This window comes from Cryptomeria japonica, chromosome 10 (assembly GCF_030272615.1).
Source record: "Cryptomeria japonica chromosome 10, Sugi_1.0, whole genome shotgun sequence".
NCBI lineage: Eukaryota > Viridiplantae > Streptophyta > Pinopsida > Cupressales > Cupressaceae > Cryptomeria > Cryptomeria japonica.
Window position 1 is genome coordinate 48,346,258 of NC_081414.1, and position 18,720 is coordinate 48,364,977.

An 18,720-nucleotide genomic window follows, 5' to 3' on the forward strand; every position below is an offset into this window, starting at 1 on the left:
GGTTGGAGGAAGGAGAATCTATTGCAGACCACATGTATGCATTTTGTTTGCCAAACTGGGTTTTGTTGATATCAAGATAGATGAACAAGAGAAATGCATGCTTTTCAGTCATGCCCCCGATTAGACTTTACAACGAATCTGCATACAAAATTATCTTGCAAATCAAGACTTCACAATTTCATAAGTCGTAATGATCTAAAAACAACTGAGTGAGGACTATCACGATTCTGCCACAAACAGAAGACAATAGACCATAGAAAATCATCTTAATACTACACCACGATTTTCTGTTCAAAGCAGGGACGATCAAACAGTAAGGTCAGCAATGAGTGGGGGAAATCACGTGGGGGCAGCAACCAGTACCCTTGTTCCATTATACATCCAAAAATCATCAAGAAGCACAACTAAGGAAAAATCTATGTGAAGCATTTCATGATGAAGGGCCATCATTCAAGTTTGAGGAGGTAAGATCGCTTCCAATAGGACAACTACTTTCCAAAGGTCGCCTCCCTCCTTGAAGACATTCACATTGAAGATGAGAAAAGCCACGATGGGATAAGCATCGAATCACATCAAAAGAACAATACGGGGAAATCTCCACTCATCAAGAGGAACATCGACCATTACTGCCTGTGGCAACAGTCTGGTACAATGTATCTCACTTATTGCTAAGTGACTATTTGCAATTATATAATATGGAACATTAAGAATAAAGAACAAATATCTATAATATGAAACACTATATTTATAAATGCATATTAGGGAATATTGTCAATAATTTGCATTGGTCATAATAAGAAAATCAGATTTATACTAAATTTCTTCCGCATTCGTAATACTTGAAAGGCCAATATATTAAACAGTCTAGTTCTTGATCTTCCACTAATGCCTTCGTGAGGATAGCTTGGTTTGCGTAGGGAAAGGCGGCATAATTTCTCACAAGACAGGTAAGTCCCAAAATGGGGTATGGATAGGTCTTCCGCAAACCTTGAGGGAAAAGTCCCAAGATGGGGTATGGACCTGTGTTACTGAAACCTCGAGGGAACCTACTTGTAGATTGGTTTCCAAGCATCCTAGCACAGTAACTCCCCCATCTTCCGTTAGGGTTAGGGAAGTAATAAGGATAAACCCTAATATAATTGGTTATTGATTGTATAATGATGAATTAGTTATTCACTAATCTCAAACTCTTAATTTAAGGCACAATAATATTTAATGATATATGTTAATTATTGGTAAACTTGCAACGTCCTAGTAGGAGACATTACACTTTGTTATGTTCTTTGTCGAACTTATGGGATAACCTTGTGATGGCCATTGGAAGCACAACAACCACTTTCATGATGGAGAATGTGGTTGCTTCATCGTTATCTAAAGAGATGTGAAGGAAATCTTTTGAAAAGCTAAGAAGGTCATAGTTGCTTGTGGTAGAATGATGCAAAAAGGCAAGAAGCACAAGAAAAGTAAATCCAAATCTCTAGGGAGATCTAAGTCTCCTAGTCAAATGTCCCAAGTAAAATGTTGGAACTACAATATATCTAGTCATTTCTATAAAAAGCGTAAGGAAGGGAAGAAAACGAAAGGTAAAAAGGATTTCTCCTCTTCTAACTCTGAAAAAACCTCTCAAGATGAAGTAGATACTTTTGTCATAGCCTCAGCAACACATGCATCGGAAGTTGTGTGGTTGATAGATTCAAGTGCATCATTCCACATGAGCTCTCACAAAGGTTGGTTCTTCAAGTATGAAGAGTTTGACAATGGCAGGGTTTATCGGGGTGATGACTCTCACCTAAAGGTTGTTGGCCCTGGAAGTGTCGAGATCTAATTCCCTAATGGTAGAGTGAAGGGTATTGATGTTGTCTTGCATATCCCCAATTTGGCACAGAACCTACTTTTAGTTAGCGAGCTAAGTGATGTGGGTGTGCAAGTTGTTTTCTTGAGTGGTGGATGTAAGATGACAAGAGGTTTTATGGTGCTTGCTAAGGGTGTTCGGATTGACACCCTATGTAAGTTGGACACATGTACGGTTCAATGCAATGGTGTTTCAATGAAGTCCAAGAAAAGGGATTTGGATTCTTCATCCTCACCATCAAATCGAGTAAAGAAGACTGTTGTTCCTACATCTAATGGTCATGCATTCTAGGTACCTAAGGGTGCAAATGCTTTGGAGATGAAGCTCTCAATGGAGAAGACAATGTTATGGCACCAGAGACTTGGCCATATTGCTAAGAAGGGTCTTAGAGCCTTGAAAAATAAATGCCTTGTTGAAGGCCTTGATGACTACAATCACAAGTTGGACTTTTGTGAACATTAAGTTTCTGGCAAACAAAGCATATTTCTTTTTATTCCAGTTCTCATAAGTCTTTTGGGGTTTTTGGATTGTATTCATTCAAATGTGTTTGGTCCTATTAATGTTCCTTTGATATCTAGATCTATGTATTTTGTCTCTCACACAGATTATTATAGTAGGACATTTGTGTATATCCTCAGAAGTAAATCTAAAGTTTTTTTGTTTGTTTAAGGAATTTAAATCCTTGGTTGAAAACTAGACTGGTAGAAAAATGAAGTCTTTGAGGACTGACAATGGCAATGAGTTTTGTTCAGCAAAATTCGACAAGTTCTATAAGAACCATGCGATTAAGAGACACAAGACAACTCCATACACCCCACAACAAAATCAAGTTACGAAGAGAATACACAGAAAGTTGATGGAGAGGGTTAGGAGTATCTTGAGTGTTGGCCTTGGAACACAAATTTTCAGCTGAAGTTGTAGCCACTACATGTTATCAGCTTAACAAATCTCCTACTTCAACACTACTTGAAAAGACACCAATGGAGGCACGGTCTGTTGAACACAGAGTACCACTGAGAGGGGGGGGTGAATCAGTGGTTCCTAGGTCTATTCTTTTTCTGATCTAACTTGAGAATATCAATTATTTACTTAATCACATAGACAGTCAAACCAGTAATATAAGAAAGAAAGGCAAAGAGGCCATGCACACACAACCAACTCACAACATTGGATATACGAGGAAAACCCAATATGGGAAAAACCTCGGTCAGAAAAGTTGTTGAAGTCTACTGCTCCAATCCAGCCTCACAGAAAAACACAGTTATAAAGTTTAGGGCACCAACCCAAGGAGCACCAAGCCCTGCACCAAGCTCCAACTTGGCAATGTATATTGAAATACTATTTGAGTACAATTTAGGCTTCTTACTGCAAATGAATTCTGCAGCTCTTGAATCAATTGACTTTCTGTTATCTTTCTCTCCTTCTCACACACAATCTCTCAGTACATTGTGTCACAGTGAGATGTTGCCTGCTCTGCCACGCCTTACCGATAAGGCTCAATAGCTCGACTATGATACTACCGATAGGATCCTCTGACCGGTCTGCCTGCTTGCTCACACTGTAACTTGATCGAAATCCCTTCTCAAGTTTTCTTCTTCCAACTCCTCTCCACACTACTTTCTTCACTGCAGCATCATCAATCTTCTGCACATTGCTCCATTTTCTATAAGATGATTTCCCGCCAAAACAATTCAAAATCTAGGCGGTTAGGGTTTCTTCACCATCCTCGAGGTAAATCAAATCCAGTCAGATCTTGCGAGATCTGAACTCCTTGAAGTCCATAGGCTCAACTCCATCATTTTCGTGCCTTTTAAGACTCGTTTTACGAACAGGGGAAACAAGATCCTTTATATCGATTTACATCTGTCAAATTGCTATTAATGCCTCTGTTGTTTCCTTCTCGAGGTATTCTTTCGATCCGATCTTCTTGCTTCGATCCAGGCGCCAACTACTCCCCTAATCTTCCTCTGTCATTCCTTCTTCCTCGAGCCACAATCAATCTGATACAATCCCTTGATTTGTGGTTCCTTCATTAATGGTGAATATCTGTTTCATCGACCCTACGGATGAAGCTTCACCAACCACACCCTACTTGCCACCTCAGCTTTCACACTAATCAAGACACGGCTTTCCAATGTTCAGTCGGTCCGACAAACACATACCGGTAAAACCCTTTGCCAGTAGAGTGTTCTTCACCTGTTGACCGGTCTAGCATCCTGTACCAGTTGTACATCTTAACATTTTGCCTCTTCATCATTATCCAGGCAGCCATATACCATGCTCAATCTCCACCGGTTGACATCAATGACAACTAAGTGCCAAAATGCCAACACGGTCTGGCAAGAAGCCCTCGATAAGACATCTCAAAGTCTTTGGTTGTGAGCCATGTGTACATGTGACGAGTGAGAAAAGATCAAAATTGAAGAACAATGCAATTAAGTGTATCTTCATCAATTATGTTGCGGCTGTGAAAGGTTACAAGCTATTGGATCCAAATGCAGAGAAGGTGCTCTATAGTAGAAGTGTGATCTCCCGAGAGTTGAAACCTTCCACTATTGATTTGCAACTAGAGAAGGAAGAAAAACAAAAAGATGAGGTAGTTCAGGTACCACCTACTCATGATGAGAAAAGCTCAAGCAACTCTATCAGTTTTGAAGGAGAGCAAGAACCCCAAACTCAACAATTGAGGACTACTTGTGATAGGTGGCAACCTAAAAGATTTGACTATTCACCAGAGAGGTTTGGATATTCTTTGTTGCATTCTAGTTTCATATTTGCTTTAACTGCTAACACTAATGAGCCTAGGATTGTTAGGCTATGGATATGCATGATACAGATTCCTGAATGGAAGCCATGACTAAAGAGATAGCTACATTGAAGAAGAGTCCAACATGGGATCTGGTACCTTTGCCTAAAGGACGAAAACTGATTAGATGTAAATGGATGTTCAAGAAGAAAGCAGGTCCTAATGGCAATGTTGAGAAGCATAAAGCATGGTTGATTGCGAAAGGGGTATTGTCAGGTGTAAAGAATCGATCATGGTGACATATTCTCTCCTGTAGCTAAGCTGACATCCATTCAATTCCTATTATCCCTTGCAGCAACATATGACTTGGAAGTCAAGCAAATACAAGTGAAGATAGCATTCATTCACAGCGATTTGGACAAGGAAATTTACATGTCACAACGAGAGCATTTTGTTGAAAAAGGTAAAGAGAACCCTGTTTGTAAGTTGAAGAAATCTTTGTATGGTTTGAAATAGTCTCCTAGAATGTGGTATCAAAAGTTTGACACCAATGTGTTGTCTTTGGGATTTTTGAGATCTAAATGTGATCATTGTGTGTATTCAAATCTGAAAATGGACGCACATCATAGTCTTGTATGTGGATGATATGTTGTTTTTTGGGAATGGTAAAAGAATGATTTCAGATTTGAAGTCTCAACTAGCAACACAGTTTGAGATGAAAGATCTAAGTGCAACAAAATATATTCTTGGGATTGAGATCATCAAAGATAGAGCTAGCAGAAAGCTTTGGATGAGCCAAATTAAGTATGTTAACTCCATGTTGGAGAGATTCAACATGACAGCTTGCAAACAGTTAGTTGTTCGAGTGTTATATGGGACGAAGCTCTCTATGGAGGATTGTCCAAAATCTCCTACTGAGATGGAAGACATGTCTAGAGTATCTTAAGCAAGTGTTGTTGGCAGCTCGATTTATGCTATGGTCTGTACTAGGCCAGACATTCCCAGGAAAAGAGAGTCCTTAGTCGGTTTATAGATAATCTTGGTAGGGTGCATTGGGATGCGATTAAGAATGTTTAGGTATTTGAGGGGTACTTCCAAGTACTCTGTGTTTTTATGGTTATGCTACTGGACCTCGACATTCAATTTGCATTCATGGATATGTGGATTCAAATTGGGCAGGTGACATTAACAGTAGAAGATCCAACATTTGATATGTTCTCATGATATCTGGTGGTACTATCAGTTGAATGAGTAAGTGGCAGGTTGTAATCACTTTGTACACTACAAAAGCAAAGTATATGCAGCTAGTTGTGCTTGTAAGAAAGCCATTTGGCTTAAGAGATTGTGTTATGATATTGGTTTTGACGCAAGCCAGATTACTATCTGTAGTCATAGCCAGAATGCTATTTGTTTACTAGAGAATCCTAGTTTCCATGCCAGATAAAGCACATTTATAAACAGTTTCACTTTGTTCATGATATGGTGAAAGATGGAAAAAGTTGATACTTTGACTAATGTTGTAGATGCACCGACGAAGCCAGTGAGCACTAAGAAATTCAAATAGTGTGTCAATTCTATGGGCCTTGGGGCTTTGAGCAAATGATAGAGTTTTGACTCTTGATAGGTCTTCGACAAGTGGAAGAATTTTGAGATTAAGATGTCTCAGACTCTCAACATTAGAGTCCTAACATGCTTATTTAGTTATTTATTGCACCCACTTTAGAAGTCCTAAAATTTGGGGGACTAGTGTGATAGGATGTTATGTTGGGACTATGACAATTTCTTTTAATTATTATGACGCTTACTAGTTTGATGGAAGAGTCATGGAGAGTTTTTTTTTGGCAACTAGTATTTATGGTGGAGTTCACTTTTGACATGTGATGCCAGGTAAGGAATGGCCTAAAACAGATTTGCCAATTTTTATGTCTTAGGTGTAGTGCATATGGCAAGAAGGCCGTGATGGGTAAGTCAAGAATTAGTGCTTTGGAAAGTTGCTATGTAAAACATATCATGGAAATGGAAACTTCTTTATTCACCACTTACCTTTTGAGTGTATGAGTTGGTTTTGGAAACCATGGGCACTCTCCACTCATGTGTTGATCTCTATAAATATGTGGCATCTTAGTCTATTTTGTATGATGAAGTTGAATATTTTCTAAGAAGCTGTTATGTAACAGAAATTCTCCAGAGTTCTCTGATATTGTAATTACTCTTGAAGAGCATTGGATTGTAACTCTTGTTGCTGATAATACAAGTTGAGCTCTGGCTTTTGGAGTGTGGGTTTTTTCCAAAAGGGTTTCTGTTGACGTGTATTTTGTACACTGCCTAACACAGAATAAAATACCCAAGGGTACCTTATCCTCTCTTGAATAAAGCCTCTGATTGCTGAAGATGTCGCGAAAAAGGATCAATCAGGATGACTCCAAGGTTCTTCGATGTAGGATCTCTACATGTGGATAAGCTCTTTGTGGTATGATGTGATTTGCTGGAATCACAAGGGGACTTACATTCGATGATTGAACGTCCGATCTGCTTTGAATATTGCTGGAACACAGGATCTTACTAGCTTTGACTTGAAAAAGGAAAAAAGATGAGGGCGAGGAAAGGATCTAATCCTAACACTAAGAATGTAAGAGCAATGAATGATCTTTGATGGAATTCTAACTAGGTCTTGTTTTGACATCGCAGGACCATCTCCACAAGGCTAGTGCGATCTTCGAAGGAAAGCTTTATGATGTTCAAATCATCACTGCAAGCATAGACACCATCAGGTTGATGCATATCAATGAAGAAGCGACAATTGAAGTTAAGCTTAGGCTGAACGATTCCAGTTGACTACGCAAGGCAAGTCTGCAATCAACAAACTGCTAGTAGTATGGATATACGAATTTCACCATCAATCAAGCACATTTCTTCCACTCATCTATTAACATGAAATCAAATATGAGAAGTATAAAGACCATGCAAATTGTCGAATCGACCCATGAATTTCACCATTTCTTCAATGAAGTTACAAGTCTTTTACAACAACATCTTGGCAACAATCTTTGCCTTCTCTCTCTACTCTACTCTAATTGCTATTCTATCAACTATATTCTAACTCTTCCAACTATCTTCTAACTCTCTCTAAATTGCCTTTACAAAATGAAATGCCAGGGCTTATATAGTGCCCACAATACAATTCGATGGCTTCGATCGATTTGAGATCAATGGCCAAGATTCAACAATGAAAACCCTAATTAGGGTTTGTTACAACCATTACATAACATTTAATGCTTGACCAATGATAAAATTGTATTGCTTGGACACATGTCCTCTCTGGAAAATTCCACCAATGAATAACCGGGGTAGGTACATAGAAGTTTGTGCCACCTTCCATGAGTTAGGTACATTGAATCTGGACATGCGGAGGTGGAACAATCCGACTGGATGAGCGATGACTGGGATGCCACCTTGTCTGACACTTGTAACTTGGTAGATATTCAACTTAATGTTGTTGCGAAGCTAGCTTTAATTAATTCATCTGGAACTATCTACTTCTTCAACGAACCCTTTGCTTTGACTTCTTGTGTCCTTGATGTGCAGGACGATTGATGTACCTTGCCTTGGAATACTGGATTGGAGAAGTCGCCCTTGATGACGTTAGTCCAAAGAAGGCCGTCCTTGTCGATGCTAGACTGGAGGAGGTCGCCCTTGTCCTTGCTTGATTTTCCTTGATGAGAGCCTTCCGACTTGTAGATCCTTCGAGTTTGGGAGTCGCCATCTTGATACCTACACAACATTTCAAAATTAGTAACATGTTTTGCAACGTGGAAATATAGACTAGAAAGAGGATTTAAGTTTTAAATTAGGAAACCTCATGATAAATCTTTGAATTATCATTTCCTAAATTTAACTAAGCCACTTGAAATTCAAAATTCAAAATTCAAAATTGAGACTAGGAGAATCTCGCCATACCTCCACTTGAGAACTAAATCTAAGAAAAGATGCAAAATTAAGCAAGTTTGCTTAGGCAAAATGTGGATCGAAGTCTTCAAAATGTGGTTCTTCTATCAACTTCACCACCTCTAGCCTTCAACGCCTTGAGGAAAATTCGCTCCACCTCTGGCCTTCAACAAAAATCGCTCCTTCCTAGACCAAATTTCGCACCTTGTTGCTCTTCTCCAAATCGCACTTGAGTGAATGAGTGAATGATGGATTAACATCGCTCAAGATACCCCCACTATATAGGCGCTTACCATTGCAATTTCCCATAGGCCGACTTGGAAAATAGGCCAAAAATAAATAAAAATTTAATAAAAGAAGAGGCCGACTTTATAAAAACATTAAATAATACCCCAAGCGCCCCAATTTTATTTTTAAATTAATAATAATTAATTTTAAATGCCTTTATAATTAAAATTTCGATTTTTTAAAGGCATAAATTAATTATTAAATGTTTTGCGCACTTATTAAATGTCAATTTAATTTCAAAAATATTTCAAGGTTTTATCGAAATTGGCATTTAATGTGTCATAGATGATATTGGCGCCTAGGCATGGCAAGATAATGGACATCAACAAGATCGCTTTGGTCCCTGGGAGAGGGACAGGAGCGCCCTTACACTTTAGCCTTGCAATTCTTGTTTTTCACGTTCAACACTTCATCCTGGTCGTCCAAAATGGCATTTTACTTGAAATCTTGAGTTTGATCTATTCAATTTTTGGAACGAAAGCTCCTTAGAACCATTTTCGCCCTGGTCCCTTGGTGAGGGACAGGAGCGATTTTGCCTTTTGCCCTTTGTTTTTTGTCTTTTCCAATCGCCAATGCAAGTTGTGAGGTAGGCAATGGTCATTATTGTTCGTCCTATGCACGTTCAATTCGCCCTCTCAAGACAAAACGAGCTCTTCTAAGGATTTTCGCCCTGGTCCTCCAGTGAAGGACAGGAGCGATTTTTGTATTTGAGCCTAAGATTATTGATTCTTGGGGTAATTTCTTTGTTCACCATCTTCTTAAAGGTATTTATGACTTTGCACAACCTTGCCTTGGCGTGGTCTTGGAAGGAAATGATTGTTTTAATGAATATCGCCTTGGTCCTTGACTAAAGGACAGGAGCGCCTTTTAGTTTATTGCACAAATTCTTAATCGTATCAACCTTGAATCACTTTCTAGACGTAGAATATCATTCCCCCCTTCATCTTGAGTCCTGGAAGCAAGAAATAGTATTTCACAATGCTAGGTAATTAAGTATTTTGAAAATTTCGCTCAGGTCCCTTAGTGAGGGACAGGAGCGCCCTAGCCATTTTTCATCAACTTGATGGCCTTTGTTACTTCATTCCTCCGTGAAACCTTTTAAACATCATTTTGACCTTGCGTCTTGACTTGGATTCGTCCGAATTTGGAGAGGAAGGTTAGCTAATGTGTTTTTCGCCCTGGTCCCTAGGAGAGGGACAGGAGCAATTTTGCATTTATAAGCTCACTTGTGTTTTGCTAGCTTCGAAAATTATCTTCAACGGATCGATTGCGTCTTCCTTCACCCACCTCAAACGCGAAACTTGCCTTCCTTTTGCCAAAAACTTGTCTTGAGGGAAAATCGCTCTGGTCCCTTGGAGAGGGACAGGAGCGCCCTGGCCTTTATGAGCTCATTTATGCCTTGTTAACTTTCAAAACTATCTTCAATGGGTTGATTATGCCCTCCTTCATGCCTTTGATGTCTCAATTTGTCCAAACAAGGTCAGGAATGACTCCACTAAGCTTTTTCGCTCTGGACCCTTGGTGAGGGACATGAGCGATTCGCCTTGGACCCTTGGAGAGGGACAGGAGCGCTTTTCGCTCTGGATCCTCAATGAAGGACAGGAGCGAAATTTGACTTTTTGAACTCTCCATCAGGATAATTTTTATGGAATATAACATTTAAGTATAAGAAAGACTTTAAGTTATATTCCATATATACTTTCAGGATGTTTGAGAGTGGTTTCAGACCGCCAGGAGTTATATAGCAAAATCTAGTTTTTGGAGGTTTTTCAGTTTCCAAACTTAGTCAAATTTCAGGATCAGGACATTCCAGACTTAGCCAAATTTCAGGATCAGGACTTTCAGACTTAGCCAAATTTTCAGGACATTCCAGACTTAGCCAAATTTCAGGATCAAGACATCACTCAAGCCGAACTTGCTATCCTATTGATCTCCCCGACAGCACTCATAATGCAAAGGCTAACTAACAAAACCCTAAAAGACCTAGAAAACAAACCCTAAAAAGCAAAAAACATGGGTCTCCATTTGCAATGGGGCGATGTGTGAAAACGTCACAACAGTTTCCCACGTGAATCTGGTGTCATGTTTTTTATTTGTTTAAATCTAAATTTGTATGTGTTTATCTAATTTGAAACAGTTCAAAGGTTTGTAAGAAATTTTTGCATTCACTCTCTTGTTAGATTTAACATTTGGAAGCGTTATTCCGCACTTTCCTTCCTTTCATATAGCAATATCTAACCATAGTTACCAAAAAAATTATTTTCATCTTGACGAGGAAGAACATCATTTTCCATCGAACAATAAACACATTAAAAATAAGTATTATCCACAAAAGAGATGACCAACAAATAAATATGATAAAATGAAAATTGCATCAATAAAAGGCATAGAGACTTGGCAAACAGAAAAATACAATATTAAGCTCCATGTCAACTTGAAGAAACCTCAACAACCTATCATAAAGGTAGACCTTTTGCTTTTCTATTAGTTTCGAAAAATCTCAAATCCAGAACTAGTACATACCTGGAAAGTTACGCCCTTTTCTGTGATGTCAGCCAAATGTAATAAAGAGACCTGACAGCCAAAGAATTATTAACTGAGTTTGACGAATTTCATGCTCCAATTTGAAAACGAAAAATTACCAATTTTTAAATAGAATTCATTCAGATTCATAGCATATGTTGACGAATGTTAAACAAGAAATATATCTCCCCATTGCAAAATATACCTTCAATGTGCATTCACTTATTCATCTAATAATGGAAAAAATAAAATAAATAAATTATTAACAAATCTGTATTCAACGAGAAAGAATGTCCTTACACTGTATCCACTGACCAGGGAAAACTTAATTGGGTTTTCTTCTAATCAACTAAATTTTCATAACTATCAAAAATAAATTCTCAAGCTGGTAAAATTACTACGAAATTTTACTGAATTTACTTAACTCACCAGAATTTATTAAGTCTAAATAGTAAATTATAGTATGATTTTCCTCAAAGATTAGCATGTGGTATATGTATTTTATATGTCATAGCTCAGAACTATAGTCCATCTGCTCCCAAATTATCAGAACATTTATGACAAATTTTTAAACCACTGAGTGCTGGATAAAATAACTGTCAGTTTATAAGATTATCCATAGATTCCTCCTAGAGAAACTAGCACCAGCCTCTTTTACAGGATGCACACCGATACATCCATACAAACATGTGGTCAATGAGACTTCATTTTGAACAGCCCAGTGTTCAAAGCCAGCCCAACCACTTGAGCACTGTTATAAGCAGTGCATCTCTGAGTTTCAAGTTTGAGGGGTTCCTGGGACAAACGGGCAGCAGATTTTTACTAAGATTTACGGAAAATGGCAAGATCATTGGGGAAAGGCTATTGAAGTAACATATAAAATTAATAATTGAATTTCTAAATACAAAAAAAAAAAAGTACATAAAAATAACATAGAAAAAATGAAAGAAATTGCAAATATGCGATTTTTAATCCGAATTCAACTGCATAGCTTTCAAGTCAAACTCATTGATCCATATTTCAAACACATGTCTCATGGGCACGAATGATCCACTTAGCACTCATTATATCTAGATGATGATCACATTATTTTACACAGCAAAAGACCCTGCCTACATGATAGCAGCTGCAATTTTGAATAGTGAACATCTAAACTTATCTACTAAAAATATAAACATTGGCAAATACAATGTCAGTCTGAAATGGATTAAATTACAACATAGGAGAAATTAATTCACTTGGATTACTAGTTTAGCACTGATTTAAGCTCCATCTAGAACAAGACTCTTATGAAGCATTCAAACAAACTTTTCACCCCCGATATGATGAGATCACAAATTTGTTTTCCATTCAACAAGCCCCCAACTTTTATTGATGGTTGTGTGGTTTATAATTTATTCCATGCTTCTAACTTGCGATTCCCTCATATCTATATTCTTTCTTTTATATAGCAAGAGACATGTCAAAGAGTTGGATCATCAAAAACGTATGTCTTTTAAATTTATTTAACTAGTGTTCTTGGACTATTGGGAATGCCTTGATGTTCCAAGGATAGTCAATGAAATCCTAGGCATCCCACAAGCCATCCCCAGAATGCTTAGCTTCAAGCTTCTTTCTCACAGTACGGAACAACCCCAACACTTACCGTGACTTCTCTGATGCCCTTCGCCCAACTCAAAAAGTGTATTGTAGCTCAAAAATAAACTGGGGGTCTGAGGGCAGTGCCCCAGCGAGGTCGAGGGGCAGCACCAATTTACAACCTTCAGAACCACACGAAAGTCCATGGCGCACATCATTTTTGTGATATTTTAAGATGCCAAAAACCTTCTTCTCCACTCTAATTTTTTCAACGTCCTGGCTCCAAACTCCATCGAATGATTTTTCAATCTGGTGGTCGTTTTTTTATAAATTAAATGCATGCTTGTTTGATTGTCGGCGCATTTTTCTTTTCACGTGCCATCACCACCATTTATCCCTGTCGTGTCATGATATTTTTCCTTTCACCCTTTTTTAAACTGTCATCGTCGTCGTCATGCTCCTTCAAGCCTACGGTGGTATTCCACCACCGGTGACCTCCATCGACGATGGTCCACCGTACGGGGACCCCCCAACGGTGGTCCCACTGCACGGCGGTTCCACTGTGGCCACCGATTTTTCTTTTTTTCTTTTTTTCTTTTTTTTTAATTTCCTAATCTAATTGTCCAAAGAGTCTTGCCTTTGGGATCACCCTTCATCCTTCTCGGTTTGCCTCACCCAAGAGTCTCCGACTTTGGTCCCGTGCTTCTCAAGTCCCTGCCCGGCCTCTCGGGTCCCCTTCCATCCTCTCAGGTCCCCCTCCAGACGCTCGGGTGTCCTTTCGGCCTCTCGGGTCCCCTGCGCACTTCTCGAGGTAGGGTTTCAATTTGGACCCCTTGATGGCAAGTCTATTTTCAATGGCCATCTAAAGACCTGGAACCATAAATTCTACAGGGACCATGGTCTCCTTCCCGTACATAAGATAAAGAAGAAGAATAAAGATTTTGAAGGCTACGGCCTTCCACACAGGGTTCCAATCGTTGCCAACACGAATGTTCTTGGGATTATCTACGTCACCCCGGTTTGTCTCCTTCAATTTTACCTCTTGATACTTGATGGGTTCTTTCTTCGGGAAGTGGTGTGGGGTGGTGTCACTCACACTGGCATCTCCCTTCCAATATTCTCTATATTCCAGCAGGTACACCTACTCTATTACTTGCTCTGGTTCCTCTACTTCGATCCTGTAGCTCTGGAACATTTCATAATCCTCCATTTGCCAATGGAAGAGCCCGTTCAATGACCCCGTCTCATCCTCGGAGCACTCTCCTAGTTTGAGAATCCCTTCGTCGTTGGGCTCCATCCAGCCCCGTCCTTCGTTCCTCAGGTCACCTTATCCTTCACCCTCTGATTTTGAAGATGATTCCAGTTCCTCACTAACCAACTGCGTCCCAAGGTCTATGATAAACTTCCTTCCTCCATTCTCCATAGACAGAGTGTTCTTCTTCCAGTTGTGGGTGGCCTTGGCTGCCACCAACCACCCTCTCCCTAAGATCGCATCATACCCTTATTTCTTTAGCGGGATTACCACGAAGTCCAGTATGAAGGGTTGTGTCCCGATGGGTTTGATTCCATGTTGATCTGCTCCCAACAGATTGAATGTAGATGGCCACAGCATCGGCTTCCCCAGCTTCCGCCAGGTTTCTTCTGGAAGAACATTCACTCCCGATCCACCATCAACAATGGTATCGGTTAGAATGGTGCCAAGGATACCCATCTCCACAATGGTCGGGTTCCTTCCAGTGTTAACTGCCAGTAGCCTGGGGTCTATTGCAAACCCCTCAGGAACATCCATGTTGTGGTTGGTATTGGTGCGTGGTTGGGAGAGATTATTCAACAACGCCATTCGTAATTGAGGCATCGTTTGGAGGAGATCGTGTACCTTCACAAGCACCTCCAGTTTTAAAATTTGATTTAGTATAGCTTCCTCCGCCTCCGGTCGGCTGGAAGTATCCGTCGTACCCTTCGCCTTCGCCCTCTCTCGTATCTCTTTCTCAATTTCTTCCCGTGCTTCCCGTACCCTTTGCTTCTCCGTCTCTGGGTCTAGGCACATTGCTTGCCTGGCTTGGGTGCGGGTTACGGCCATCACTTCCTTTTCTTTGGTTTCCTCGATATTGAGCAAGTTGACGTCGGACTTCGGGCAGGTGGCGTCTTTGTGGTCTCTCGGTCCGCACCATTTGCACAAATATTGTGTGGCCTCTCCCTTCAGGCAGGTGGCGTCTTTGTGGTCTCTCGGTCCGCACCATTTGCACAAATATTGTGTGGCCTCTCCCTTCGGGCAGTCTCGGGCGAAGTGCCCCTGTTGGCTGCACACTCTGCACTGTATCATTGGTCGGCCTTTGGAGTCGTATTGGATCCAGCTCCTGCACCCTCCGTGACACCTCCTTGGTTCCCTTCGGCCAACCCTTCGGCAGGTCGTCCTTTGGCAAGTTGCCTCAGCCTCCGTCTACGTTCTACTTGTTGTTCCAAAAACAGGGCTCTCTGTGCGGCCTCCCTTTCCTCACTTTGTGCCTTCTTATTTCTATCCTTATTTAATAAGTTGGGCATTAATTCCCGTACATCTTCATAAATAGCAGTAACACATAAAAAATAGAACACTTCTTTATTAATTCATCCCGTCGGATACAATTTATGTCAATAGTACGACACCATTATTACAGTATAGAATGTTCTTCATTCCTCCTGGAGGTTCAGGGTTCAATTTCCCCTTCGCCTCTTGCCATCACGCTCCACTTCCCAGCGACGATTGTTTTCTTCGTAGTGTCGGAGGACCTGTTGGCGTCGCTCCTCACGGGCAATCTCCTCCAGGCGGGTTCGCCGTGCCAGTGATGCCTATGCAAGCCACCGAAGGATCTGGTTCATCAACCGATTCACAGCGGGGCTAACTTCTAGTGCGGTCCACACAGCACTTTTTGGGACTTCAGCCTCTGTGGCTCTCTTCGGACGTAGGTCTCGATGGCCGCCTGAAGCAAGATTGAGAATTCCCTCGTTTCAATGTCTTCTCCGTTGTAGAGCTTTGTTTGTGCGTCGTCGGCCTCTGGGTTGATCTCACCAACGGGTAGGCCCATCGTGTTCGTACGCCATCCACTCCTTCCTTTCCCGAGTATGTCTAGGCAACGGTGCCAGATGTTTACCCCGTGGGGTGTGTTATTAATATTGCATATCAACAGTCAGATGATAACCATAGGATAGAATAGTAACCAGAAACTCAAAGCAATGCTTTCATTAATGCCAAAATGTCTAGTACAATAATCATTCTCTGCATTAGTGTCCCCAACAACAAGTACAAGAGCATATATAAAGACACGGTCGAGGGTTGCGGTTACCACCCGTGGGGAACCGTCGTGCAACGGACAACTACCCTCGACGACACTAACATACTTAACCAACGTAGCTTAACAAGTAGTACAAAGCCCATTTTACGACCAACAGGCATCAAGTGTTGCTTCCTTATTGGGGTTCAAGATAGACGGAGAATAATCCCTCAAACCTTATTAGGCTCTCAAACCTTGTCCATCTGAAAAAGGAGTAATGTGTTGCTTCCTATTGATGGGGAAATTTAGCACTTCCATCAACACAGAATAGAATACACAAAGTCTATCCTATTCCCTCTTGAATAAAGGAACTTTGCATGCATTCTAACTATCCAAACAAAGTAACCCCAAGGTTTCTAATGTCAGGTTGTGACTAAGCTCAAGATAACTCAATGTTGATGTGATATGCTGCTAATCTCAAGGGGACCTATCCATCTGGCAAGTTGACCTACATTTGATATGGCTATCTGATTGATGGTACACTTCCAAAACTAGATAAAATAAACAACAAAGGGACAATGCTTAGAGAACCTAGTGGGAGTGATAGTAACGGTTGGTGCTACGGATAGACAGATTTCACTAAAAACTACTTTCTACTTACCCAAAGATAAATTCACAACAACACAGAAACAGTGCAATATACAAAGGAAAATAAAAGGATTTCCAAACCATGAACATACATTAAGTACCGAATTCTGGCGCAACTTGGATGAACATTCACAGTTGAACTAACAGCAATAAAGGGGCTCCAACAAACCATGCACAAAGACCTACAGTCAGCAAGTCTCCAATGGTCTGAACAAAAATCTATCAGCTATTCTCACACTTCACCATTAAAATCAGTGAACTTTAACTAACATGATGAAAAGAAACCATGCAAATAGGAGAAGGCAAATGGCAAAACACCATGCTTCAATGCCTTATTCAATTGCTTCAACTGCCATTAAAACAATTTCTGCTCAGCAATTCCTACTCTACCCCTAATTCTAACATCTACTTTCTAACCTTCTACCTTCTAACCATTCTAATGCTTACAATGAGAGAGGTGTTGTGATGTTTTCACACATCGCCCCATTCCAAATGGGGACCCCCTACTTTTTAGGCTCTCCCGGTCTTTTGGCTTGCATTTTTGGGGTCTTTTCGCAACAGTCTTGTCAGTCTTGAGTTGCAATGTGGAGCCGATTCAACGTCCGTTGACTCGGCTCCACATTACAACTCAAAAAAATGTATTTTCAAATTTTCTAACTTTTGGGGGTATTTTTGGATTTTGGATTTTTTGGATTTTTTCAATATAACAAAGAATCTAACATATCTCAGATATAGCATTTAAACGAGCCATACTAGACTCAGCTCGATGCAAATTCGAAGGGCCCACCTTCTAGCGCCAATTCTGTTGATGGGGAAATTCAGCACTTCCGTCAACATAGAATAGAATACACAAAGTCTATCCTATTCTCTCTAGAGTAAGGGAACTTTGCATGCCTTCCAACTGCCCAAAAAAACTAACCTCAAGGTTCCCAATGGCAAGTCATGACTAAGCTCAAGATAACTCAGGGCTGATGTGATTTGCTAATAATCTCAAGGGGACCTATGCATCTGACAAGTTGGCCTGCATCTGATATGGCTATCTAATTGATGCTTCACTTCTCAAACTAGATAAAATAAAGAGCGAAGGGGCAAGGCTTGGAGAACCTAGGGAGATTTATAGTACCAGTTGGTGCTACGGATAGAAAAATTTCACACAAAACTGCTTTCCGTTTAGCCACAGATAAATTCACAACACCACAGAAACAATGCAATCACCAAAGGAAAATAAAAGGATTTTCAGACCATGAACATACATCAAGTACTCAATTATCGTGCAACCTAGATGAACACTCACAATTGAACTAACAGCAATAAAGGGGGCTCAAACTAACCGCACGCAGAGACCTACAGTCAACAAGTCTCCAATGGTATGAATAGAAATCTATCAGATACACTTCGCCATTAAAATCAGTGAGCTTTAACTAAATTGATGAAAAGAAACCATGCAAAAGAGAGAAGGCAAATGGCAAAACACCATGCTTCAATGCTTTATTCCCTTGCTTCAATTGCCATTACAACAATTTTTGCTCAACAATTCCTACTCTACCCCTAATTCTAACTTCTACTTTCTGACCTTCTAACTTCTAACCATTCTAACACTTACAATGAGAAAGGCACTGGCCTTTTATAGATTTTACATCTTGAATCAATGGCTAAGATTCAATCCATTCAATGGCCCAGATTTGCCCTCTAGAAACATTGACATTCTTTAGTTAATGGTTTCAACAACTTCCAACCACTTTTCAGCTACCCTCAATTAATCCCACTAAAAGACAAAAGTTCATTGGACTCGAGACACACAAGATAAACTTGGTAGCTAGGTGAACAATAACTTTTGGCCCCCTTTTGAATTGCATTGAAATGGGTCCAAAGTTGTTATGCAGACCTAGATT

The 18,720-nt window shown here is 40.2% G+C and overlaps 1 protein-coding gene across 4 annotated transcripts in view; it reads right to left on the bottom strand.

Moving 5' to 3' along the window:
* LOC131029476 (uncharacterized) overlaps positions 1-18,720 on the bottom strand; it is a 218,695-nt gene that overhangs the window by 101,827 nt on the left and 98,148 nt on the right. For all 4 annotated transcript variants that reach the window (XM_057959990.2, XM_057959997.2, XM_057959972.2 and 1 more), the window contains one exon: positions 11,355-11,405. In XM_057959990.2, the coding sequence (XP_057815973.1) occupies positions 11,355-11,405 (51 nt within the window). The remainder of the gene's footprint in view (positions 1-11,354; positions 11,406-18,720) is intronic.